This window comes from Elephas maximus, chromosome 13, assembly GCF_024166365.1.
Source record: "Elephas maximus indicus isolate mEleMax1 chromosome 13, mEleMax1 primary haplotype, whole genome shotgun sequence".
Classification (NCBI taxonomy): Eukaryota; Metazoa; Chordata; class Mammalia; order Proboscidea; family Elephantidae; genus Elephas; species Elephas maximus.
The window spans coordinates 93,091,172-93,116,537 of record NC_064831.1 but is presented as its reverse complement, the minus strand read 5'-3'; the positions used below and the strand labels follow the sequence as shown (position 1 = coordinate 93,116,537).

The 25,366-nt window shown below is 42.7% G+C and overlaps 1 protein-coding gene across 1 annotated transcript; it reads left to right on the top strand.

The window, feature by feature from the left end:
* The first annotated feature begins 7,170 nt into the window (after positions 1-7,170).
* SNRPA1 (small nuclear ribonucleoprotein polypeptide A') lies at positions 7,171-23,129 on the top strand. Its single transcript, XM_049906079.1, has 9 exons — positions 7,171-7,323; positions 9,316-9,463; positions 10,113-10,191; positions 13,231-13,277; positions 13,574-13,676; positions 14,269-14,348; positions 14,744-14,819; positions 15,480-15,573; positions 22,715-23,129. The coding sequence occupies exons 1-9, from the start codon at positions 7,242-7,244 to the stop codon at positions 22,771-22,773; spliced, it is 768 nt and encodes a 255-aa protein (XP_049762036.1). The 5' UTR covers positions 7,171-7,241; the 3' UTR covers positions 22,774-23,129.
* The last annotated feature ends 2,237 nt before the right edge of the window (positions 23,130-25,366 follow it).

The window sequence follows — 25,366 nt, the reverse complement described above, 5'->3', positions numbered from 1 at the left end:
TAGTTCTTAAAAGAGCATAACGCTCAAGGCAGACTTTTGGAATCGACTCGACGGTGATAGGTTTGATTTTTTTGTATATGGGATCAAAATGACAACAGCAGCTCAGGAAGTTTAGGGGACAGTGAGTTTATGCTAATGGGGGAGGAGCAACTCAGAAAAGGAGGGTGAGGGTGGATGCACAATTCGAAGAATATAATCAATGTCACTGAATTCTACACATAGAAACAGTTGAATTGGTGTGTACTGCACTGTGTATATTCTCAACAACAACAAAAAAAAGTCTGGTGCTGGTATAAGGATAGACATATAAACCGATGGAATAGAATTGGGAGTGTACAAATAAACCCTATCTATGCTCAACTGATTTTTGACAAGTGTGCTAAGATTCTTTGTCCAAGAGTCTCTTCAATACATAGTGCTGGGACAACTGGATCTCCACATGCAAAAACATGAAGTTGGACTCATACTTCACACCATATTTGAAAATTAAAATTTGACCTAAACATACAGCTAAAACCATAAAACTCTTAGGAAAAAAACAAAACAAAACATAGGGGTAATGCTTCAAGACCTTGTTTTGACAGTGGATTCTTAGATATGGCACCAAAAGCTTAAGCAACAAAGGATAAAATAAATTGACTTCATCAAAATTAAAAACTTCTGTGCATCAATGGACTTTATCAAGAAAGTGGAGAGACAACCCACAAAATAGGAGAAAATATTTTGTAACCATGCATCTGATAAGGGCTTAATATCTAAAATATATAAAGAACTCCTATAACTCAACAACAAAAAAAAAAACCAATTTAAAAATGGGCAAAGGCCTTGAATACACATTTCTCCAAAGAAGATATAATAACGGCAATATGCACATGAAAAAATATTCAACATCGTTAATCATGGTGGTGGTGGTTGTTAGCTGCCATCAAGCCGGTCCCCAACTCGTGACCCCCTGAACGATGGAATGAAACTCTGCCCTGTCCTGTGCCATCCCCAAGATCAGTTTCAGCTTCAACTGTTGTGATCCACAGGGTTTTCATTAGTTGAGTTTTGGAAGTAGATCATTAGAGCTTTCTTTCCATTAATCATTAGGAAAATGCAAATCAAAATGGAAATGAGATACCATTTCACATCCCCTAAGATGGAAACCCTGGTGCCTGGTGGTTAAGAGCTACTTCTCCTAACCAAAAAGTCAGCAATTTGAATCCACCCGGTGCTCCTTGGAAATTCCGTGGAGCAGTCCTACTCTGTCCTATAGGGTTGCTATGAGTCGTAATCGACTCCAACGGGTTTGATTTTTTTGGTTCAGATGGCTAATATCAGAAAAACTGAAATAACAAGTGTTGGTGAGGATGCGGAGAAGTTGAAACCCTCATCCATGGCTGGTGGGAATGTAAAATGGCGCAGCAGCTATGTAAAGCACTTTAGAGATTTTTCAAACAGTGAAACATAGAATTATTGTATACCCCAGCAATTCCTCTCCTCCTGAAAAGAATCAAAAGCAGGGGCTCAAACAGATACTTGTATATCAGTGTTCACTGAAGCACTATTGACAACAGCCAAAAGGTGGAAACGATCCAAGAGTCCATCAACAGATGAATGTATAAACGAATGTGGTACATTCATACAACAGAACATTATTCCGCTATAAAGAGAAACAAAGTGCTGATACATGCTATGACACAGATGAACCCTGAAAACATGCTAAGTGAAATAAGTCAGACACAAAAGGACAAATAGGGTATGACCCCACTTAGATGAAATATCTAAAATAGGCAAATACATAGAGACCAAGTTCATTAGTGATTACCAGTGGCAGGTGGGAGGGGAAAATAGGGAGTTATTACTTAAGGGGTAGTAATTTTCTGTTTAAAACCAAAAACAAAAAAAACCTCAAACCTGATTTTGACTCACAGCAACACTGTGGGATAGAGTGCTGCTGTTTCGAGGTGCTGCCAAGTCAGTTCCAACTCATAGTAACCCTGTGAGCAACAGAACGAAACACTGCCCAGTCCTGCTCCATCCTCACAACCCTCGTTATGCTTGAGCCTATTGTTGCAGGCACCTTTTCAATCTATCTTGGCGAGGGTCTTTCTCTTTTTGGCTGACCCTCTACTTTACCAAGCATGATGTCCTTCTCCAGGGACTGGACCCTCTTGATAACATGCCCAAAGTATGTGAGATGCACTTATAGCACAATAAAAAGAAAATGCAAAGTATGTGAGAAGAAGTCTTGCCATCCTTGCTTCTAGTGAGCATTTGAACTGTACTTCTTCCAAGACAGATTTGTTTGTTCTTTTGGCAGCCCATGCAATAGTCAATATTCTTGCCAGCACCATAATTCAAAGGCATCAATTCTTCTTTAGTCTTCCTTACTCATTGTCCAGCTTTCACATGTGTATGAGGCAAGTGAAAACACCATGGCTTGGGTCAAGTTCACCTTAGTCCTTGAAGTGACATCTTTGATTTCTAACACTTTAAAGAGATCTTTTGCAGCAGATTTGCCCAGTGCAATACGTCACTTGATTTCTTTACTGCTGCTCCCATGAGCATTGATTGTGGATCCAAGGAAAATGAAGTCCTTGACAACTTCCATCTTTTCTCCATTTATCGTGATGTTGCTCGTTGGTCCAGTTGCGAGGAGTTTTGCTTTCTTTATGTTGAGGCGTAATCCACACTGAAGGCTGTGGTCTTTGATCTTCATCAGTAAGTGCTTCAAGTCCTCTTCACGTTCAGGAAGCCAGGTTGTATCAGTTGCATATCGAAGGTTGTTAATGAGTCTTCCTACAATGCTGACGCCACATTTTTCTTCAGATAGTCCAGATTCTCAGATTATCTGCTCAGCATACAGACTGAATAAATATTGTGAAAGGATAAAACCCTAACACACACCTTTCTTGAGTTTAAACCATGCAGTATCCCCTTGTCCTGTTAAATGACTACCTCTTGGTCTAAGTACAGGTTCCTCATGAGCACAATTAAGTGTTCTGGAATTCCCATTCTCTGAAATGTTGTCCATAATTTGTTATGATCCACACAGTCCAACAATGCCTTTGCATAGTCAATAAAACACAGGTAAACATCTTTTTTCTGGTGTTCTCTGCTTTTAGCCAGGATCCAGGTGACATCAGCAGTGCTATCCCTCCTTCCATGTCCTCTTCTGAACCTGGCTTGAATTTCTGGCAGTTTCCTCCTGATGTACTGTTCAACTGCTTTTGAATGATCTTCAGCAAAATTTTACTTGCGTGTGATATTAATGATACTGTTTGGTAATTTCTGGATTCTGTTGGATCAGCTTTGTTTGGGATGAGCACAAATATGGATCAAGTCTTGTAGTTGTTTGGCCAGGTAGCTGTCTTCCAAACTCCTTGGCATAGATGAATGAACACCTCCAGCTCTGCATCTGTTTGTTGAAATATCTCAATTGGTATTCTGTCAGTTCCTGGAGCTTTGTTTTCCGCCAGTGCCTTCAGGGCAGCTTGGACCTCTTCCTTCAGTACCATTAGTTCTTGATCATATGCTACCTCCTGAAATGGTGGAACGTCGACCAATTATTTTTGGTACAGTGACTGTGTATTCCTTCCATTTTCTTTTGATGCTTCCTGCATTGTTTAATATTTTCCCCAAAGAATCCTTCAACATTGCAACTCACAACTTGAATTTTTTCTTCAGTTCTTTCAGCTTGAGAAATGCCAAGCATGTAAGACAGAGTAGAACTACCTCATAGGGTTTCCAAGGCCATAAATCTTTACAGAAGCCGACTGCCACATCTTTCTCAAAAGAAGCAGCTAGTAGGTTTGAACCACGGACCTTTTGGTTAGTAGCCACACACTTAACCACTGCACCACTTGGGCTGCAGTTTCTGCTTAGGGAGATGAAAACCATTTGAAAATGGGTAGGGGGATGGAAGGAATACACAGAGTCATTACACCAAAAAGAATTAGTCAATATTCAAACATTTCAAGAGGTCACATATGATCAGGAACCGATGGTACTAAAAGAAGAAGTCCAAGCTGCTCTGAAGGCATGGGTGAAAAACAAGGCTCCAGGAATTGATGGAATATCAATTGAGATGTTTCAACAAACAGATGCAGCGCTGGAGGTGCTCACTCGTCTATGCCAAGAAATATGGAAGACAGCTTCCTGGCCAACTGACTGGAAGAGATCCATATTTATGCCTATTCCCAAGAAAGGTGATCCACCCGAATGTGGAAATTATAGAACAATATCATTAATATCACATGCAAGCAAAATTTTGCTGAAGATCATTCAAAAACAGCTGCAGCAGTATATCGACAGAGAACTGCCAGAAATTCAGGCTGGTTTCAGAAGAGGACATGGAACCAGGGATATCATTGCTGATGTCAGATGGATCCTGGCTGAAAGCAGAGAATACCAGAAGGATGTTTACCTGTGTCTTATTGACTATGCAAAGGCATTCGACTGTGTGGATCATAACAAACTACGGATAACACTGCGAAGAATGGGAATTCCAGAAAACTTAATTGTGCTCATGAGGAACCTTTACATAGATCAAGAGGCAGTTGTTCGGACAGAACAAGGGGATACTGACTGGTTTAAAGTCAGGAAAGGTGTGCGGCAGGGTTGTATTCTTTCATCATACCTATTTAATCTGTATGCTGAACAAATAATACGAGAAGCTGGACTATTGGAAGAAGAACGGGACATCAGGATTGGAGGAAGACTCATTAACAACCTGCGTTATGCAGATGACACAACCTTGCTTGCTGAAAGTGAAGAGGACTTCAAGCACTTACTGTTGAAGGTCAAAGGCCACAGCCTTCAGTATGGATTACACCTCAACATAAAGAAAACAAAAATCCTCACAACTGGACCAATGAATAACATCATGATAAACGAAGAAAAGATTGATGTTGTCAAGGATTTCCTTTTACTTGGATCCACAGTCAACAGCCATGGAAACAGCAGTCAAGAAATCAAAAGACGCATTGCATTGGGCAAATCTGCTGCAAAGGACCTCTTCAAAGTGTTGAAGAGCAAAGATGTCACCTTGAAGACTAAGGTGCGCCTGACCCAAGCCATGGTATTTTCAATCATATCATATGCATGTGAAAGCTGGACAATGGATAAGGAAGACCGAAGAAGAGTTGACCCCTTTGAATTGTGGTGTTGGTGAAGAATATTGAATATGCCATGGACTGCCAAAAGAACAAACAAATCTGTCTTGGAAAGAAGTGTGGCCAGAATGCTCCTTAGAGGCAAGGATGGTGAGACTGCATCTTACATACTTTGGACCTGTTGTCAGGAGGGATCAGTCCCTGGAGAAGGACATCATGCTTGGCAGAGTACAGGGTCAGCGGAAAAGAGGAAGACCCTCAACGAGGTGGACTGACACAGTGGCTGCAACAATGAGCTCAAGCATAACAACGATTGTAAGGATGGCACAGGACCGGGCAGTGTTTCGTTCTGTGGTGCACAGGGTCGCTATGAGTCGGAACCGACTAGACGGCACCTAACAACAACAACAAGGGGGATGAAAACCATTTGAAAATGAATAGTGGTGATGGTTGCTCAACATGGTGGATTTAATTAAAATCACTGAATTGTACACTTTGAAATGGTTAAAATGGCAAATATTTTGTTACGCATATTTACCACAATTTTTAAAAACCTGTGGGATCATGCCACCCAAAGACTGACCCCTAATGTGAACTATGGACTTGTTAATAATGATGTATCAGTATTGGTTCGCCAATTGTAATATATCACAGGAATGCAAGATATTAATAGGAGAAACAATGTGGGGAGGGGATGGGTAAATTCAAATTATTTTCTGAACCCTGTTTTTGTAAACCTAAAACATCTCTAAAAATAACGTCTATTTAAAATGCTAAACCCATTTTTCTCCAAAAAAAAAAATTCATCCTCTCATGGTTTTGAAGGCTAGAACTCTGAAATTAAGGTGTTAGTAGGGCCATGGTCTCTCTAAAGGCTCTAGGGAGGATCCTTCCTTGTCTCCTCTTAGCTCCGTGTAGTTGCCAGCAATCCTTGGCTCATAGATATCACTCCCATTTTGGCCTCTGTCATCACACGGCATTCTGTGTTTTTGTGTCTGTGTCCAAATTTCCTTCCAGTCGTGTTGGATTTAGAGCCAACCCTAATCCAGTACGACTTTATCTTAACTTGGCTATATTTGCAAGGTCCCTACTTCTGAATGAGATGACATTCTGAGGTTCTGGATGGTGGGGGGAGGCTGTATCAACCCAGTACAGTAGTTAGTGACTGGAAGAGGACAAGAGGGGAGCTTCCAGGGTGTGGTAATATCCTGTTTCTTGATCTGGATGTCAGCTGTTTAGGTGTACTCTGTTTGTTCTGTAGGTACATCACACTTCAATAAAAAGTTCTGAAAGAATCAATTCCAGGTGGATTGTAGAGCTAAATGTGAAACGTAAATCAAGTAAGCCTCTAGTAGATGCTATAGGAAAATATGTTGGGGGTGAGGAAAATCTCTTAAGCAAAACACATACAACCCACTAATCATAAACGACAGTATAAACTGGATTACATAAAAGTTAGAAACTTCTCATCATCAAAAAAGAGCATTAAGAGTGAAAAAGACACGCCACAGAGTGTGCTCGTATCCAGAATATATAAAGAATTCCCACAAATCAATAATGAAAAGGCAGACAACCCAATGGGGGCCAAAAAAAACCACAAATCAATAATGAAAAGGCAGACAACCCAATGGGGGCCAAAAAAAAAAAGAGAGAGAGAGAGACCGGAAATAGACACTTCAGGAAAGAAGCAATTGGAAAGAACACTATACACATGAGAACAGTGTGTATATCGTGAGGCCAGCTGTAGCTGGAGGGACAGGACCCACGGGATTCAGGGAAGGGTCCAGGGCTTAAGGTCCCTGTCCTGGTGCTGGGCTTCGGGCCGGGACACAGTATGAGCACCTGAGCTGGATCATCCGCTTATGATCATGGGGCACAAACGCCTGGAACCAGGAGCCCTCCATGGTACAGCTACGCCCCAGGAAGTAACCCCAAACCGGATACGGCCTCAACGCCCGTCAGCACCTTCGGAAAGAACGAGCCGCGGGCGTGGCCTCTCGATTGCTTCGGCCTGGCCGACGAGCTGCGCGCGCATGCGCCGGCTGCGATCGGTGCTGCCTGGCGGCGGGGCGCGGGGCACGCTGGGAGATCTCGTCGGCGGGAAGCAGCGGGCCGGGGCGCCGGGAAGCGGGTGGCGGCAGGATGGTGAAGCTGACGGCGGAGCTGATCGAGCAGGCGGCGCAGTACACCAACGCCGTGCGGGACCGCGAGCTGGACCTCCGGGGTGAGTCCGGGGACCGGGCAGGCGGCACGGAGACCTCGCGGTCGCGCCCCGCCGCGTGCGCCGCCGTTCTGGGCTCCAGGCCGGGCTGGGCGCTGGGACAGCCCGGCGGCCGCCCAGCAGACCGCGCAGTAGGCTCCCCCGAGGTGTCCGTCGACCCCGCTTCTTCGCACGCACCCGGCTGAATCAGGTGCGTCCTGAGCCGTCCCCGCGGGCCCCGGTGAGGCCGTGTGCGGCGGGGCTGGCAGTCGGGACCCTGAGGGCCGGGCAAGTCCGACTCGGGTGGAGGGCGAGCGGGATCGCTTGTCAGTAAATACGTTAGGATAGATCGCATGCGCGCTCGTTATCCCTAGTTTATGCGGAAGGAAGCAAGGTTCGGGAACCAAAGCCACTGTTCCCTTTCTCCAGTCTTCTTGTTAGCTTTATTTGCCTTCTGTCAAAACATTTAAAAAGTGTTGAACTGTTTGACCTGCTCCGGGGTCTCTCTAACCACCGCCGCAGGGCCTGGCCCCTTCACTGAATCCCGTGGTGTACGTGGTAGAAGCCCGTGGACCTATTCCGATCCCTGCGGGTCTTTCACCCCTAGTTAGGCTTCTCAAGAAGTGGGGAGCTCGAGTTAACTAGTTGGCATTTCAGGAGATGGCTTTAGAAGGGATGTGAAGAGCAGCTTCTCTGGGGATCACCATTCTCCAATCCTGGTCTGAGATTTGCCCGCACAGGACACCCTCGGGGGAGCATCAGTGCTCTGGCTCAGCTCCTTTCTGCTTAGATTCTTTGCCGAACTTTTGGGAAATTCCAGTGCTTTCATTATGTTGAAATTCCCATTCTTTAGACAAAGGCTCAGTTCAGTGGTAACTCACCACCTCCACTATCTTTGTGCATGTGGATCTCTACCTTCTGTTTCTGAAGTTCTCCCAGTGTTGAGAATACTTGTTTTGGTGCAATACTTACCTTTTTAAAAAACAATAATACGTTTTATTGTTGTCGTTGAGAATATACACGGCAGTATCTACTCTGGTGTAATTCTTAACAGCTCTGAATTATGTACTTAAACTCTAAAAAAAAAAAAAAACTACTGCCATCAAGCTGATTCCAACTCATAGTGACCCCATAGGGTTTCCAAGGCCGTAAATCTCTAGCTGGGTTTATTTCTTTTTTTCTAGCACCTAATTATGCCCACAAGTCAGTGAGTATTTGAGCAAATTGTTACACAGTATGATTTACCATTGTGTATAAACAACTGTGAAGTGGAGCTGTGTACTTTGTGAAAGAAGTTGTTGGAATGAACAGTACACATGAGAAGGTGTTCAACTTCATTAGTTATTAGAGAAAAACAAATTAAAGCAGGAGTGCAGTATCACTGCACACCTGTCAGAATCACTACAGTTAGGGGCAGGGACCATGATGTCATGATGAGTTCTAGGGGACTGGCCTGTGTTAATGCAAAAGAGGCTGAGAACTGTTGTCCACAATGTTTGAACAAGGGTCGGACACTGATAGTTGGTAGCTCAAAGTGTAAATTCCTGTTACCCCACTTAATTAGCTCTAGGACCTTAATTAAATCATAGAGCCTCCATTTCTTCATCTCATTTTTAATGGACGAAAAACTTAAAACTTAACTTGTGGGTCAAAATGACTAAAACTACTTACGCTACTTGAATAGTGGGAAGCACCTTGTAAATATTCTTACAAATGGTAGTTATTGGTATTATTAGTAAGTCCTCATTCTCATTGTCGTAATCATCTCCATGTCCACTGCTAGGCTGTCAGCTTCATAGCAGCCGGGGCCTGTGGCTCCCTTGTTCAACATCTTAACTCCAATACCTAGCACAACGTTTGGCACATCCTAAGTGCTAGGTAAACACTTCATCAGTGAATGAAAGCTTTGAGTCAAATTACCATGAAACGTTGCTAATGTTACAAGGTGCATTTTAATTATGATAGTGTGATAACCTTTTGTGTTTTTTCTTTCTCTCTTTTTCTTCCCTTTTACAGGTTACAAAATTCCTGTCATTGAAAATCTAGGTGCTACCTTAGACCAGTTTGATGCTATTGATTTTTCTGACAATGAAATCAGGAAACTGGATGGTTTTCCTCTGTTGAGAAGACTGAAAACATTATTGGTGAACAATAACAGAATATGGTCAGTGTCTGATTTGGCTGAGTATCTCTCTCACTTCGTGTCTTCTTCTGTCTGTATTTAGCTACACCTGATTTCTAGAATATTACTCATTTATTTAAACTGAAATCTTCTTTGATTGTCTTTCGGCTCTGTGCAAATATAGGAAAAAGTTAATGAAAGTCTGTAGATAACGTTTTTAGGAAGTACTGTGTGGTGTGGTTTTGGCTTTTTCAGATAGGCACATTTCTCATAAATTAACCATTCACTTATGATATAGTTGTATGCCTTGTAGCTGAGCTATGAATGCAGAATTGTGAATTTCTGTGGTGCACACACAGAAAAGTTATGAAGAGGACTATTTGGTAGTATGTTTTACTCAGGACTCTCTCGTTTTCCTAGGTTTCACTGGGAGCTGTAGAAATGGAAAGAGCCCTAGGCAGCTGTAGGAGGCATGGGCTCTAAGTCATCCCAGTGTGCCATTGCCCTCAGAGCCTGAGCATGATTTCCTCCCTGTGCTTCACTTCCCCATCAGATAGGGGGTTGGAAGAAGGATCCCCACGGCTCCTTCCAAGGCTGGAGTCTGAAACCCTCGGAGGGAATAAGGACTTAGATCAATCATTAGCCTACTGACTTTTCACTTTTATTAAAAGAGCCATTATTTTTATTTTAGCCGTATAGGTGAGGGACTTGATCAGTCTCTCCCCTGTTTGACAGAACTCATTCTCACCAACAACAGTCTTGTGGAACTGGTAAGTTGAACAGGGAAAAATATCTTGGGGGGAGGAGTTAAAGGTACTACATGCTCCTTATAGAAAATTTGGAAAATCCAGAAAAATTCACACTGAATTATATCATTCTTTTTCTCAGTTAATTCAGGGTCTCGGTGTTTCTGGTTATATATATATATTGCAAATATCTTCTCCCACTCTGTGGCTTGCCTTTTAGGGATCTGATAGACAAGTTCCTAATTTAAGTGTAGTCCAAATCATCAAGCTTTTCCCTTACTGTTGGTGCTTTTGATATTTTCTTTTTAAGTAAACTTTTCTTCCCCCAGGTCATTAAGAAACCCTCCTATGTTGCTTTCTAGGATTTCAGTGTCCAGTATGGTAGCCAGTAGCCACACATAACTTGTTTGAATTGAGATGTTCTAGCAGTGTAAAATACACATTGCATTTTGAAAACAGTACAAAAATAATGTCAACTCTCTCGATAGTAGTTTCTATGGATTACATGTTGAAATGATAGTATTTTACATATTGCATTAAATAAAATATATATAAATAAATTAGTAAAGTAGCCCTGGTGGCACAATGATTAAGTGCTCAGCTACTGACCGAAAAGTTGGCACCCAGCAGCTCCTCAAAAGAAAGACCTGGAGGTCACTCCTATGAAGGTTACAGCCTAGGAAGCTCGATGGGGCAGCTCTCCGTTAACAACCTTAAAGTTAGTTTTATTTGTTTCTTTTTTCTATTTTAATGTGCTGCTAAAAATCTTAAATTATGTATGTGACACACATTGTACTTCTGCTGGACAGTTTTATTCTAGAAACTTTACTGTTTTACCCTTTACGTTTAGATCAACAGTCCACCTGGAGTTGATTTTTATGTGAGATAAAGGGCAAGTTTCTTTTTGTCTGCATATATTATTACTTTGACCTATTTTCTTTTTATCCTTTTTAAGTTTCTGCTCTATTATGTGTAAATTTTAACACAATTGAGCTCATGCTATGTATTCTGTAACCTTTTTTTTTTTTTCTCTTGAACATCAGTGGGTTTTGTGTAATTTGACTTTGGTTATGACCTTACCTCCTTTCCGTAATACCATGATTCATTAGAATGAACTGTATATTCCTTTTCCTGTAGACCAAGTTCATAGCTTCCCTCAGATTCTTGAAAGGGTGCTTGCCTCCAAAAGTAAGCAAACCCTGCTCTGAGGCCGTCTCCTTTCTAAAATTTGTGAGGTCGTAAGGAAGACGTCTCAGGGTGCGCACTCAGCTCCCCAGCAGTCATCTAGTTTAGTCAAGCGGGAAAAACATACCCCTATCCCAAACGCAAACTGCCTTAAAGTAAAACGTATGAGGCATTCAGTCCCCGTTCTTACAGAACGTGTCCTGTGATAGGAGCTGTTAGAGAAATGACTTAACGCTGTTCGCAAAGGGGAAGGAGGCAGGTTTAAAGTCTCACATTATGATGGTGGGTTTGACTGTCTCCGGGAGTTCTGTCAATCTGAGTTTTATGTATTTTGAGATTATCTGACTTGATACATACAGATTTTAAATTGTTACTATTTTCCTGGTAAGCTGAGCCTTTTATTATTATGTTCTAACCCTCTCTACCCCTGGTCTCGTTTGTTTACCTTGCTGTCTGTTTTATCGGGTACTCAGAGACCAAAACAAACTTTCTTTTGGTTCGTATTTGCATGATAAATTATTTTTCATCCAAAATTTACTTTCAACTTTTCTGTACCTTATATTTTAGATATATCTTTTAAACACAACATATAGTTGTGGGTGTTTGTTGTTGTTTATTTGTTTTAATCCAATCTGAAGTCTGTCTTTTAAATGTAGTATTTACTGGTACATTTGAGTTTATCTTCTGTCATTCCTGGGGCTTTCTGTTTGTCTCACCCATTCTGCATTTCTTTTTTGTTTTGTTTTGCTTTTTTGGTCATTCCATTTTTTCCTCTAGTTAGAGATTATTTACTCTATTTCTGTTCATAATCCACCCCCTAGAATTAAAACGTACAGATTTATCAAAGTCTAAAGTTACCTGGTAACTTTACCCTCCTAGATAATGCAGGGACCCTGAACACTTCAGTTCCCTACCCGCTAACCTCTGTTAGTATGCGCTCTAGAGCTCCCTCTGGTGGTCCTTGTTAAATATGCAAAAGCTGGTACCCCCTAACTTTTTTCTGAGAGAAGTCCCTGGGTGGTGCAAAAGGTTTGCTTGCTGCTAACCAAAAGACTTGTGTTTCGAGTCTACCCAGAGGCACCTCAGAGGAAAGGCCTGGCAGTCTTGAAAATCAGCCATGGAAAACTCTATGAAGCATAGTTTACTCTGAGACAATGTGGAGTTGAAATTAACTTGATTGCAATTGGTACTGATACTTTCTGAGAACCCTAGGCTCTGTTCCCCTCCCTTTTTATCTGGACTTTTTTTACTCACTGCCTGTTTTGCCCCTGTCCTATTCAATTTGGATGTTTCTAGCAGTTCCACCCCAGGGTAGGGCTGTGTTCAGGAACGATTATACCAGGTTCATGGCTTGAGTTCCCAGTGTGAATAGCTTACTGCGAAGTCACGTCGATTTTGGCATTGCTCTCTTTTCTAAGTCGTTGCTTTAAGCTCATTAGTCCTTTGGAGATTGCTACAGGAAATCAATTCTTCTGTCTCTCTACTGTTGAAACAGTAGCTGTTAATGCCAAAAAGTTTAATTTTAAGAAACTCAAGTTTATTCACCACTTTACTCAGTATCTCTAATGTGCTAGGGGAGCCCTGGTGGCTCAGTGGGTAAGAGCTCAACTGCTAACCAAATAGGTCGGTGGTTCAAATCCACCAGCTGCTCCTTGGAAACCCTATAGGGCAGCTCTACTCTGTCCTATAGGGTCGCTGAGTCAGAACTGACTCGACGGCAATGGGTTTGCTTTTTTGGTTTGGAATCTGCTAGGTGCTGGAGCAGTATAATAAATAAATAAAAGGTAAGACGAGGCCTTGCTCCAGAGGCACCTACTGTTTCAGAGTATCAGAGTAATGCGTGTATGAGTGCTCTTACCTGTGGTGGTTGTTTTGCAGGGTGATCTGGACCCTTTGGCAGCTCTCAAGTCGCTGACTTACCTAAGGTTTGTAAGTTATTTGTGGCGGTGGCGAAACTAATGAAGTCCTTTAAAATGACAGATTTCCTAGCCTTGCCTTTAAAACAATCGGTTACTAAAAAAGTACCTTTTGAAAATATTGCTTTGGGCCCCTGTGTTCTGTTAAAAGTTTCCCTAGCGTTACTTAAGTCATTAATGACATTGAAAAGTGTGAAGAATAGTGAGATTTTCTTTGATTTACAGATTCGTTAGACTTTATTAAAATGGGCCTTGAATAACGCGCCATGAGCGAGGTTAGCATTACGTTGTTCCTTTTCTTGTAGTATTCTAAGGAATCCTGTAACAAATAAGAAGCATTACAGACTGTATGTAATTTATAAAGTTCCACAAGTCAGAGTACTGGATTTCCAGAAAGTGAAACTGAAAGTAAGTATTAGCATTATTGTGTTGACTGGGGGTCATTATGGGGTTGTGTGTTTTCCTGTGTATTTTTGTACCTGATTTTTTTAATTGCCTACTCAGTAAACTTTACTATTAGTTTGTAATTAAAATGTGGGAAAGAAAATGTTGCCATTTCACAGCAGAACTATGGCGGGACCTTGAGTTAAAGCGCTTTTACGTGGTGTCAGTCGTTCCATAGGTGGCAGAACGCCGGGCCACAGTGACCTCTGTTAACAGGTGGCTGAGATGTCTTTCCGACGGGGATCTTAATATAATACTCCATTTTTGAGCAGCTTTCATTGCTAGAATGTTTTTCTCTTTGGGGGGAGGTTTTTTTTGTTTTCACCTTCTTGGTTCCTTAGGAGCCCCTCTTTGGTACCAGCAGAGGGGACTTCTTCAGGGAGCTTCAGCAGAGAAAGCAAGGCCGATGTGTTTATTTGTAATTCATAATTGGCTTTTGGTATTTTAACCAGCCCAGAGTATTTCAGGGGCGTATTCTTCCGTGTTTTCTGAGGAATGCATCTAAATGCATGTGGTATTCCTGTTTCCATTAACTCTGTGTGTGGTGTCGCTGTAGGAGCGTCAGGAAGCAGAGAAAATGTTCAAGGGCAAACGGGGTGCACAACTTGCAAAGGATATTGCCAGGAGAAGCAAAACGTAAGATACAGATCTAACTTGACTCCATTTCTCCTTCAGAAATACTGTGTGGCAGTTTGCCTCCTACAAAATTAAACAAAACAGCTACGACTCATGTGGTATTAAATTTGGGTGCTAGTGGTCCATGACACCATCGATGTTGTATACATCTGTGAAATTCCCAGGTCAGCAGAGCAGATATTTCCATGTTCAGTCTTGATGGGATATATATGTGCCCTGCTTTCTCTATAGGAAGATGAACTGGGTAGTGTTTCTGAAGGAGAGCGTTCTTGTATCAGTTTGTTAACAAAGATAAGATACTACACTGATTGAATTACTTTCAAAAGCTTTTGAAAGTAAAAGAGAAGCAATTTCTGTGGCCTCGATTTAACAGTTACGTTCTTCCCCCTCTCAAGTTTTAATCCAGGTGCTGGTTTGCCAACTGACAAAAAGAAAGGTGGGCCGTCTCCAGGGGATGTAGAAGCAATCAAGGTAATATGTCAAGACTCTTGGACTGGAGAGAGTGGAGATGGAATTGGGACACAAGGACGTGGAAAAACAAGTTCTGAACGTTGTAGATTCCAGTTCGCACAGCTCTTAGAATCCAGCTATACTTCCATTAAGGAAAAACTAGCTAAAAGTTACTATTTAACCAGACTTTGTCATGAATTGATGATTATGGCTAGTCATAGCAAGGCAGCTCTGGTCTCTCACATGTTCCCAGGATGCATTTATTGTGGGGCACTTGGAACAGTTAGTTACTTGGTAAGCTGTCTCAGTGGTTTGCCTCTCTTCTTACTTCCAGATATTTCCTGTGTCTGGCAGAGCCTCTGTGCAAGGATATCAGAGGAAAATCATAATTTTATATTATTGTCTCCTAAATTATTAAGTAATACAGTACCAAATAAGTACTTAAATTAGCTAGAAATTTTAAGCCACTTGGAATGATTACTTATTTGCTCTCTTTATGAGAGGGCCACCATCTCTTTACCAATATTGGAAATTTGTAATACTGTTTTTGGGTTGATTTCCATGTACCAATAAAATGCTTCTCCCAACACACATTATTTGACGTTCTGACTTGAAAAGTTGCTGTGCGTTTTTGTTGGCGTTTAAACTAATTGCCCATGTCCATCATCTTCTGTCCTCCAGAATGCTATAGCAAATGCTTCGACTCTGGCCGAGGTGGAGAGGCTGAAGGGCTTGCTGCAGTCTGGCCAGATTCCCGGCAGAGAACGCAGATCAGGTCAGGAGATGGTCATCTGTCTTTGTTCAAATTAATGTTACAAAGATGATTACAGAACACTTCAGAGGCTCTAACACAAGAATGACAGAATAGTGCCTCATTTCCATCTAATCGAATATATTCAAAAGCCCTTTAAGTGCTCTTCAAAGATGAAGAAATTATTTGATAAATTTTTTTGTTATAAGAGTGTGGGGGTTTTTGTGTAAAAGTTGAAGCAATGATTATTTCGTAGTCATGGAATGAAACTAAGCTCCAAAGGTAACAATGTGGAGTTTTACCCGTGTTTTATGATAGCTTAGTCGTTAAGAAATAGGTTCTAAAGTCAGACAACCTGGGGCCCTAATTTTAGCCTCACTCGCTGTGTCCTTGGGCAAGTTTCTTAACCCTGCTAAGCCACTTGATCTTTAAATCAGGGGTGATAATAGTTGTGAGGTGCCATCAAGTTGGTTCGCACTCATAGCGGCCCTGTGTACAACAGAAGGAAGCACCACTTGGTCCTGTACCATCCCCACAATTTTTGCTATGTTTGAGCCCATCTGTGCAGCCACTGAGTTGGTCCTTCTAATTGAAGGTCTCCCTCTTTTCCACTGACCCTGTGGTCCCTCCTGATAACGTGTCGAAAGTACGTGAGAAGCCTCACCATCCTCACTTCTAAGGAGCTTCCTGGCTGTACTTGTTCCAAGACAGATTTATTCCTCCTTCTGGCAGTCCATGGTATGTTCAGCATTCTTTGCCAGCACCGTAATTCAGTGGCATCAATTCTTCTTCAGTCTTCCTTGTTCATTGTCCAGCTTTTGCATGCTTATGAGGCAGTTGAAAATACCATAACTCGGGTCAGGCACACCTTAGTGACGTCTTTGCTTTTTAACACTTTAAAGAGGTCATTTGTAGCAGAGGAGCCCTGGTGGCACAGTGATTAAGCACTTGACTGCAAACCAAAAGGTCGGTGGTTTGAACCCACCAGCCGCTTCGCAGAAGAAGATGTGGCAGTCTGCTTCTGTAAAGATTACAGCCTTGGAAGTCCTATGGGGCAGTTCTACTCTGTCTTACAGAGTCACTATAAGTCAGAACCATCTGGACAGCGGTGGGCAGCAGATTTGCCCAATGCAATACGTCATTTGATTTCTTAACTGCTGCTTCCGTGGACGTTGATTGTGAATCCATGTAAAATGAAATCCTTGACAGCATCATTGTTTTCTCTCTTTATCATGATGTTGCTTATTGGTCCAGTTGTGAGGATTTTTGCTTTCTTTATTTACGTTGAGGTGTAATCCATTCTGAAGACTAGTCTTGCATCTTCATTAGTAAGCGCTTCAAGTCCTCTTTGCTTTTAGAAAGCAAGGTTGTGTCATCTGCGTATCAGAGATGAATGAGTCTTCCTTCAATCCCAATGCCCAATTTTTCTTCATATAGTCCAACTTCTCAGATTATACGCTCAGCATACAGGTTGAATAGGTATGGGGAAAGGATACAGTCCTGACGCACACCTTTCCTTATTTTAAACCTTGTGGTATCCCCTTGTTCTCTTCAAATGATTGCCATTTAGTCCATATTCGGGTTCCTCATGAGCACAATTAAGTGTTCTGGAATTCCCATTCGTTGCAATGTTATCCATAATTTGTTATGATCCACACAGTCGAATGCCTTTGCATGGTCAATAAAACACAGGTAAACACCTTTCTGGTATTCTCTGTTTTCTGGCAAGATCTCTCTGACATCAGCAGTGATATCCCTCATTCTATGTCCTCCTCTGAACCTAGCTTGAATTTCTGGTAGTTCTCTGTTGCAGCCACTTCTTCAGAGAAATTTTACTTGCGTGTCGTATTGATGATATTATTCAATAATTTCTGCATTCTGTTGGATCACCATTCTTTGGAATGGGCACAAATACAAATCTCTTCAAGTCAGTTGGCCAAGTGGCTGTCTTCCAAATATCTTGGCGTAGATGAGTGAGTACTTCCAGTGCCGCATCCATTTGTTGAAACATCTCGGATGATATTCCATCAATTCTTGGAGCCTTGTTTTTCACCATTGGCTTCAGTGCAGCTTGGTCTTCTTCCTTCAGTACCATCAGCTCTTGATCGTGTGTTACTTCCTGAAGTGGCTAAACATCGACCAATTCTTTTTGGTACAGTGACTGTGTGTTTTTTCCATCTTTTTTTGATGCTTCCTGCATTGTTAAATATTTTCCCCATAAAATCCTTCAATGTTGCAACTCAAGGCTTGAATTTTTTCTTCAGTTCTTTCAGCCTGAGAAATGCTGAGCATGTTCTTCCCTTTTGGTTTTCTAACTGTAGGTCATTAGGATATTTTACTTGTCTTCTCGAGCTATCCTTTGAAATCTTCCATTCAGCTCTTTTACTTCATCATTTCTTCCATTTGCTTTATTTACTCGATGTTCAAGAGCAAGTTTCAGAGTCTCTTCTGATACTCATTTTGGCCTTTTCTTGATGTTTTCACACAACTCATCTGACCTTCGGTCATTAGTGTTATGCATCAAATCTGCTCTTGAGATGGCCTCTCAATTCAGATGGGATATACTTGAGGTCATACTTTGGCTCTCATGGACATGTTTTAATTTTCTTCAGCTTCAACTTGAATATGAGCAGTCGATGGTCTTTTCTACAGTTGGCCCCGGCATCGTTCTGACTGATGATATTGAGCTTTTCCGTCATCTCTTTCCACAGAGGTAGTCGATTTGATTCCTGTGTATTCCGGCTGTCAAGGTCCATGTGTATAGTCGCCATTTATGTTGTTGAAAAAAGGTATTTGTAATGAGTAAGTCATTGGTCTTAGAAAATTCTGTCACATAATCTCCAACATCATTTCTGTCACCAAGCCATATTTTTCAACCACCAGTCCTTCTTTTTTCCTGTTTCACATCCAGTCAGCAGTAATTGTCAGTGCGTCTTGATTGGATGTTTGATCAATTTCAGACTGCAGAAGTTGGTAAAAATCTTCAGCTTACTCATCTTTGGCCTTAGTGGTTGGTGTGTAAATTTGAGTAAATAACTGGTCTTCCTTGTAGGCTTATGGATACTATCCTGTCACTGACAGCGTCGTACTTCGGGATAGATCTCGAAATGCTCTTTTTGACAATGAATGCAACACTGTTCCTCGTCAATTTGTTGTTCCCACCATAGTAAAAAATACTTATTATAGGTTTTTTATTTGAATGTAACTGGAGACCTCTGCCTAGACTGGCAGCTCAGGGAGAGTGTCCCTGGGAAATAAGGTGTGATCTTCTAGTTTAAAATGACTGCAAAGGACTCTGACACCAACCAAGCAGATTTAGGCTGAATTCACAGGTTAAGGGCATAGTCTTCCAGACTAACAATCTGCCCAAGACTTCAGACACCAGCTGCAAGCTCAGGGGTTCCCAGGGCCACCCTCACTTCTGACTAACTGACTACAAAGTTGGGTATTCCCACTGCCCTCTCAGGCTCCGTAATTTATTAGAACAGTTCCCAGAACTCAGGAAAGCACTATGCTTAGGATTTTAATCTCATGATACCAGAAAGGGTACAGAACAAGAGATGTATAGGGTGAGGTCTTGGGGTGGTCCCACACGTGAAATTTCTGTGCCCTCTCCCCATGGAGCCAGTGATCATCACCATCCTGGCACACTGAGAATCTGGGAGGCTCACCTGAACTTTGGTGTCCAGAGTTTTTCCTGGGATTTCATCCTATAGGCATGATTGACTAAATCTTCAGTCATGGAATTGAACTCAGTCTCCAGCTCCCCACCTCCCTTCGGTACAGCAAGGCCAGCTGTTACCACTTGGTAGGTCTTTCTGGTGTGGCCAGCCCTTGTCCTGATCCTCTCCTGAGAGCCCGCCATGAATAACAAAGACTCCAGTCACTGGGGAAATTCCAAGGGATTTAGAGTTTACCTCCCAGGAAGCAGGGACAAAAGCTAGACACTCTTTAAGTTAAAGTGTTCACTCCACATTGAGTAAGACATTAATTAGACCAGTGGTTCTTACAGTGTGGTCCATGTGCCCCTGGAAAGAACTACAGGAGTCCCTGACTTACAACATCATAAGTCGGTTCTGATGTAAATTGAATACCTTTTTTTCTTTTTTTAAGTTCTTATTATTATTGCCTTTTATTATCAGTATCTTAATTCAGTCTTTGTCTGTCAGCAGGTGAACATCTGAGAATTATTAAACCAGAAAAAACCAAACCCATTGTTGTCCAGTCGATTCTGACTCATAACCACCCTATAAAAACCAAACCCATTGCCGTCGCGTCGATTCTGACTCAAAGCGACCCTATAGGACACAGTAGAACTGCCCCATAGAGTTTCCAAGGAGCGTCTGGTGGATTCAAACTGCTGCCCTTTTGGTTAGCACCCGTAGCACTTAACCGCTACGCCATCAGGGTTTCCAGCCACCCTATAGGACAGAGTAAAACTGCCCCATAGGGTTTCCAAGGCTATAAATCTTTATGGAAGCAGACTGCCACGTCCTTCTCCTGCAGAGCTGCTGGTGGGTTCAAACCACCAACCTTTGAGTTAGTAGCCGGACACTTTAACCACTGTGCCACCAGGGCTCCTGCCAATGTAGTACATATTACTAACAATAAGATGTATGCAAAAAAAGGACGGTCGTGAGTGTGGTTCTCGTAACTGGGGTACGTCCTAAGTCAGAGGCTGCCTGTCCTTTTGTAATACCACAGAGGCATTATTTGCTTTTTAAATTGCATTGACATTTGTACTAATGGTGCAGAGCAGTGGTGGGTACACTGCTGGCGCCGTCCAGCACCACCGCTGGTTGCCTTTGTCCGCTCTGACTCAACCGTGACCCCACATATGTCAGAGTAGAACTGTGCTCCACAGGGCTTCAGTGGCTGACTTTGGGGAAGTTCATCATCAGGCCTTTCTTCCAAGGTGCCTCTGGGTAAACACACATCTTTCAGTTGGCAGCTGAGCGCGCTAACCATTTGCAGCACCCGGGGACTCCACTGGGCAGCACAAGTAAAATGTGTACCACCTATCTGACCTAAGACCGCCCTTGACGATGCCGTAAAAATCATTAATTTTACTAAGTCTCACCCTTGAGCACACATCTTCTTGATTCCCTGGGGGCAGATGGGAGCTTTACATGAAGCAGCGCTTCTGTGTACGGACGGTTGTCTGCGTGGGAGGCACCTGTACAGTTATTTCATTGAGAAGCAGATATTTTCTTGAACATGAATGAAGTAAGCCTGTCATTTCAAGGAAAACAACTGACAGTGCTGAATGCCAATGGGAAAATTCAAGATTTCAGACAAAAATTATAAGTTGGACACTCGTATCCAGCACTGGGGCCTTAGCAGCGCCCCCTCCATAGGCTCTTCTCCTGAGGAGGTGGGTGGTGATATGATGAGTATGGTTTCATGTCATGTCATGCATGGGTGGAAGACCTGTTCAGAGTACAAGGTAAATTAGTGGATTGTCAAGTGAGGTAGTACAGAAAGTTTGCTGAGAGGGTTTCGGACACCATGCTGCAAACTAAGTTTTAAGGAACTACCACGTTTCAAGCTGTGGCATAGTAACAAAAAACGGATACCCACAATGGATGCAAAGGCTATTAAAATACTCTTCCCTCTTCTGCCCTCGTATTCTGTGAGGCAGAATTTCTTCATATCCTTCAGTCAAAACTATATTACAACAGGTGGAATACTGAAGCCGATACGAGAAATCAGCTGACTGAAGGTCAGACGTTACAGAGAGATATAATGCAGAAATATAAAATAATGCCAATCCTCTCAGTATATATTGCTAATTTTTATAAAAAATATAGATGGCATTTTAATGAGCTGCTAGTTTTTTGTTTGTTTAATTCTCAGATTTAGTTTCTGACAGTAAATTTGTAGAGCTAAATGTAATCCACATAAACAAAAGGTCATTGGATCCTGAGACCAAAAAGTCTGAGAACAGCAGAAATAGACAAAGGCAAAGAAGTCTTCCAGGTAAAAGGAGCTGGACAGCAAACCTGTAGCCACAGGAAGAGGTGGATGAGGGCCAGGATGGATGGAGGTGACGCGGGAAAGCACGTGGAGACTACAGAGAGCGAGCGCGGTCAGGCCCCACAGGGCAATAGGGCGTGTGAAGGATTCCGTGAGGTCTTTAGTCTTGAGAACCTTAGAAATCTACTGAAGGCTTTTAAGGTTCCGTGCTGCCAGAGGTTGGAGGAAGGGAGGTATAATACCAGATTTGCTTATTCTGACTACAGTATGACAAAACCAAACCCAACCGAGTGCCGTCCAGTCAATTCCGACTCGTAGCGACCCTGTAGGACAGAGTAGAACTGCCCCATAGAGTTTCCAAGGCACCTGGAGGATTCGAACTGCCGACCCTTTGGTTAGCAGCCATAGCACGCCACCAGGGTTTCCATAGTGTAAATGACAGAATTCCTGAATTAATTTGCTTCCCCTGGAATAGTTCGTTTGAGCCTTGGAGCCTCTTGACATTTTAAATCTGAAAGCTCGTTAGGGAAGGGAAGATAGACTGTCGTTCTTGGTGGCCTATTTGATAGTCTTCCAAGTAGCACTTCTTAGTGGCACTCTTTCTTAGTAGTATCTAGAATTTGTATGTTTGGATCTAACTCCATAAAAATAGTAGGCTTAAACATGAGTAATTTTTCCAAACACTGGTCAAAAACAGACTTCCTTTTTCAGAGTACATTGACTAAAATGTGTGCAGTAAATTGTTGAACAAATTTAAAGACCTTTTGGTTGTTGTTGCCATATCTCCCTGATTTACAGAGGCAATTAAATTATTGACTTTTCTCAGTATCTGGCATACAGCAGGCGCCCAGATGTTTTTTGAGTGCATTTCCCAGTTCCTTTGTCTATGGTACTGACAACAACAAAATACAAAGTATAAATTCTTACCCTCACAAAAATGAATTACACACCGGAGTGGGTTACAATGGGAGACAACAGTTGAGACATTCATAAAACACTTTCCTTAGAAATTGACCATCCCTTCCAATAATTGAAAGACAGGCCATCTCCAGACTATAAACTCCTGGAGCACCGGGGCTCTGTTTGTACCCAGTCCAGGGCCTGGCACACCATAGCCTCACACAGCGAGCACTCACACATCCAGCAAACAAATGATGTAAAACTGATTTGACTTCTGACTTTTATTTAGGGCCCAGTGACGACGGTGAAGAGGAGATGGAAGAAGACACAGTCACTAACGGATCTTGAGCGCCGTGTGGCCTGGGCATGGGCAGGACGTGGAATAATGCCAATTGGGGATAAGTCTTGCTTTTTGAACGTGGAGTAATCTTATGTCTGCAGAGTGAAATCATACACATTGATGAAATGCTGAAAACTCTTGCTGTTCATTTTGTAATGTAAATTTTGAAATCTAAATGTCCGTTTTCTACAAACAGTGAAGCGAAGGACAGTCCATGTGCTGCTGAGTTGCATCTCACCGTGGGGTGTTCGCAGTGCAGTTGTGTGGTGGTTTTTAAGTGGGGAGGGTGGGGCGGTAGCCTTACATAGTCCTCTCTGAATTGTTGAGATTTTAAAGTTCTTAATAAAATTCAAGATTATCTGTTTTGCTGCCCGTGATTGTTAATAAAAAGCAGCAGTCTCTTTAATGCATGTTTTCTGCAGAGTAACAGTAAGCTCCACTAAAGGCAGCCAGGCGGCAGGTCTTCCACGAGTCACGTCCTTTGACCTTTTCCTTTAACCCTACATACAGACATCATGCAAATTAATAAATTACTCATTTGCAAAAATAGAGGGGAAACGTGACTTCTGCTTGTCAGGGGATGGAATATGAGCAGAGGAATAGCGTTTTCCAACTTTCAGGACATGGTAGGGGGATCATGGCCTCCCTGGTGGACAGACCGAGGCCTGATTTCCTCATAGCTCCTAAACATTTTATTCTTCACACGTTGTGGCCAGTTAACGCTAATCTAAAAAACAGGGTGCTGGTGGGGAGGGGCAAACACTGTATCTCTGTGTCCACCTTTTCTCACCTGGCATTCATTGTTCTACAGTTTTTCCACCCAGAGTCAGTGAACCTTAATTAGTGGTTCCTTAACCTCAACCGAATATTAGAATTAATGGGAAGGGTTTTAAAAACACTTGTGCTTTGGACTCCCCACTAGCCTCAGTGCAATGGCAAAAGACAAGAATGACGCAGAGCTTTGAAAAGCAGGTGGAACTTGGGCCTGGGAGAACTTAGCCTTTACATTTCCTCAATTTGACCCTAAACCAGTGCTTTTCAAACTCTAATGCCCTATGAACTCCAGAGGATTTTGTTAAAAATGCAGGTCCTGTGGTAAGAACCTGGTGCTGCCAGGTGCTGTGGCTCAAGGTACAACACTCGGTGGGAAGGATTTCTAGCCTTCCCTCACCGCTTCCGTACCTTCCACCTGACCCCTTCCAACTATCCTTACAGAGAGTTCCTCTGGCAACCATTACCCACGGCCCTAACCATGTGGGTGCTCTCCTCTAAGTCTTGGCCTCACTTTAAAACTTACAGCAACAGGATAGCATAGAGTAGAAGTGCCTCATGGGTTCCTTAGCAGGGGCTGGTGGATTCGAACTGTCAGCCTTTGGGTTAGTAGCTGTGCTCTTAACCACTGCGCCACCAGGGCTCCTCTCAGGAAATAAACCAACTCTACAGGAGATAAATTTACCCAGTCATGCCAATTAACTTACAAAAGGAAGATTACTCAGTGGTTAGAGTTCAAGCTGTCTTCTTTCCCTCACTGAGGTGCCTTTTGGAAGTAAAGCATTAAGTGTGCATAGGATCAGAAAAGAAGAACTTGGGGCACCTTCCGGTTGGCTTCTTCCTGGACTGGACTAGAGCCTAGTTCACTGGACATCTTTCAAGGTATGTGCTAGTGAAGCTGCTGTTCTTACTCCCCACACAGCCCTTGTGTCAATGCAAGGTTAACCTGTTGCTTCTGTTCAACGAACTCATTGCTATAGAGTCGATTCTGACCCGTGTAGACCCCATATGTTTCAAGGTACATACAGCTGCACTCCTTGGGCTTGTCAGTGGCTGTAATCTTACGGACCCTGAGTGGCACAAATGGTTAGCCCTCATCTACTAATCTAAAGGTTGGCTGTTTGAACCCTCCCAGTGGCACCATGGAAGAAAGGCCTGGCAGTCTGCTTCTGTAAAGATTACAGCCAAGAAAACCTTATAGAGCAGAGCAGCTCTAAAACACGGAGGTCAGTGACCATGAGTCAGTGCCAGTGGGGTTTTTTTTAATCTTACGGAAATAAAAAACCAGGCCTTTCTTGCGCAGTGCCATTTGATGGATTTGAACCACCAATCTTTCAGTTAGTGGCTGACAGCAAACTGCACCACCCAGGAACCATCTGTGTCTGATGGGAGAAAATGATTGCATTTTTCTTTTCTACAGTTAAGATCCAGGGAAGCTATCTCCATCATACTTGGGAGGCTCCCTGCCAACATCGTTTATCGTCCGCATCCCCAACAACAGGCTGACTGCAGTGTTGGTGTCCTGGTGGCTTCTCAGCTCCAGCTCCTGACCTCTAAGGAACTGCTTGCTTTGGCCCTTGGCCTTGACTGCACTGCAGCCCTGAGCACATGACAGGAGACTTGGCACCATTTCCAGAGTTGATCTAGACTGAACATGGTTCTCTGGCACCAGATAGTTTCATAGTTGAGGGCTGTTGAGAAAAAAGCAAAACGGGCCCCGTTACATTATGAATTGTCCCCAAATGATTTGGAGAAAGGCGATGGCGCCTGTGCTCAGAGCTCACCCTGCACCTGTAGGTCTCAGGGCCCCAACATTAGCTTTTATGCTCC

Coding starts and splice junctions, on each gene's coding strand:
- SNRPA1 (XM_049906079.1), top strand. CDS start 7,242: ATGGTGAAGCTGACGGCGGAGCTGATCGAGCAGGCGGCGCAGTACACC. Junction 14,820..15,479: donor GGGATGTAGAAGCAATCAAG/GTAATATGTCAA, acceptor TCTGTCCTCCAG/AATGCTATAGCAAATGCTTC. Junction 15,574..22,714: donor CGGCAGAGAACGCAGATCAG/GTCAGGAGATGG, acceptor ACTTTTATTTAG/GGCCCAGTGACGACGGTGAA.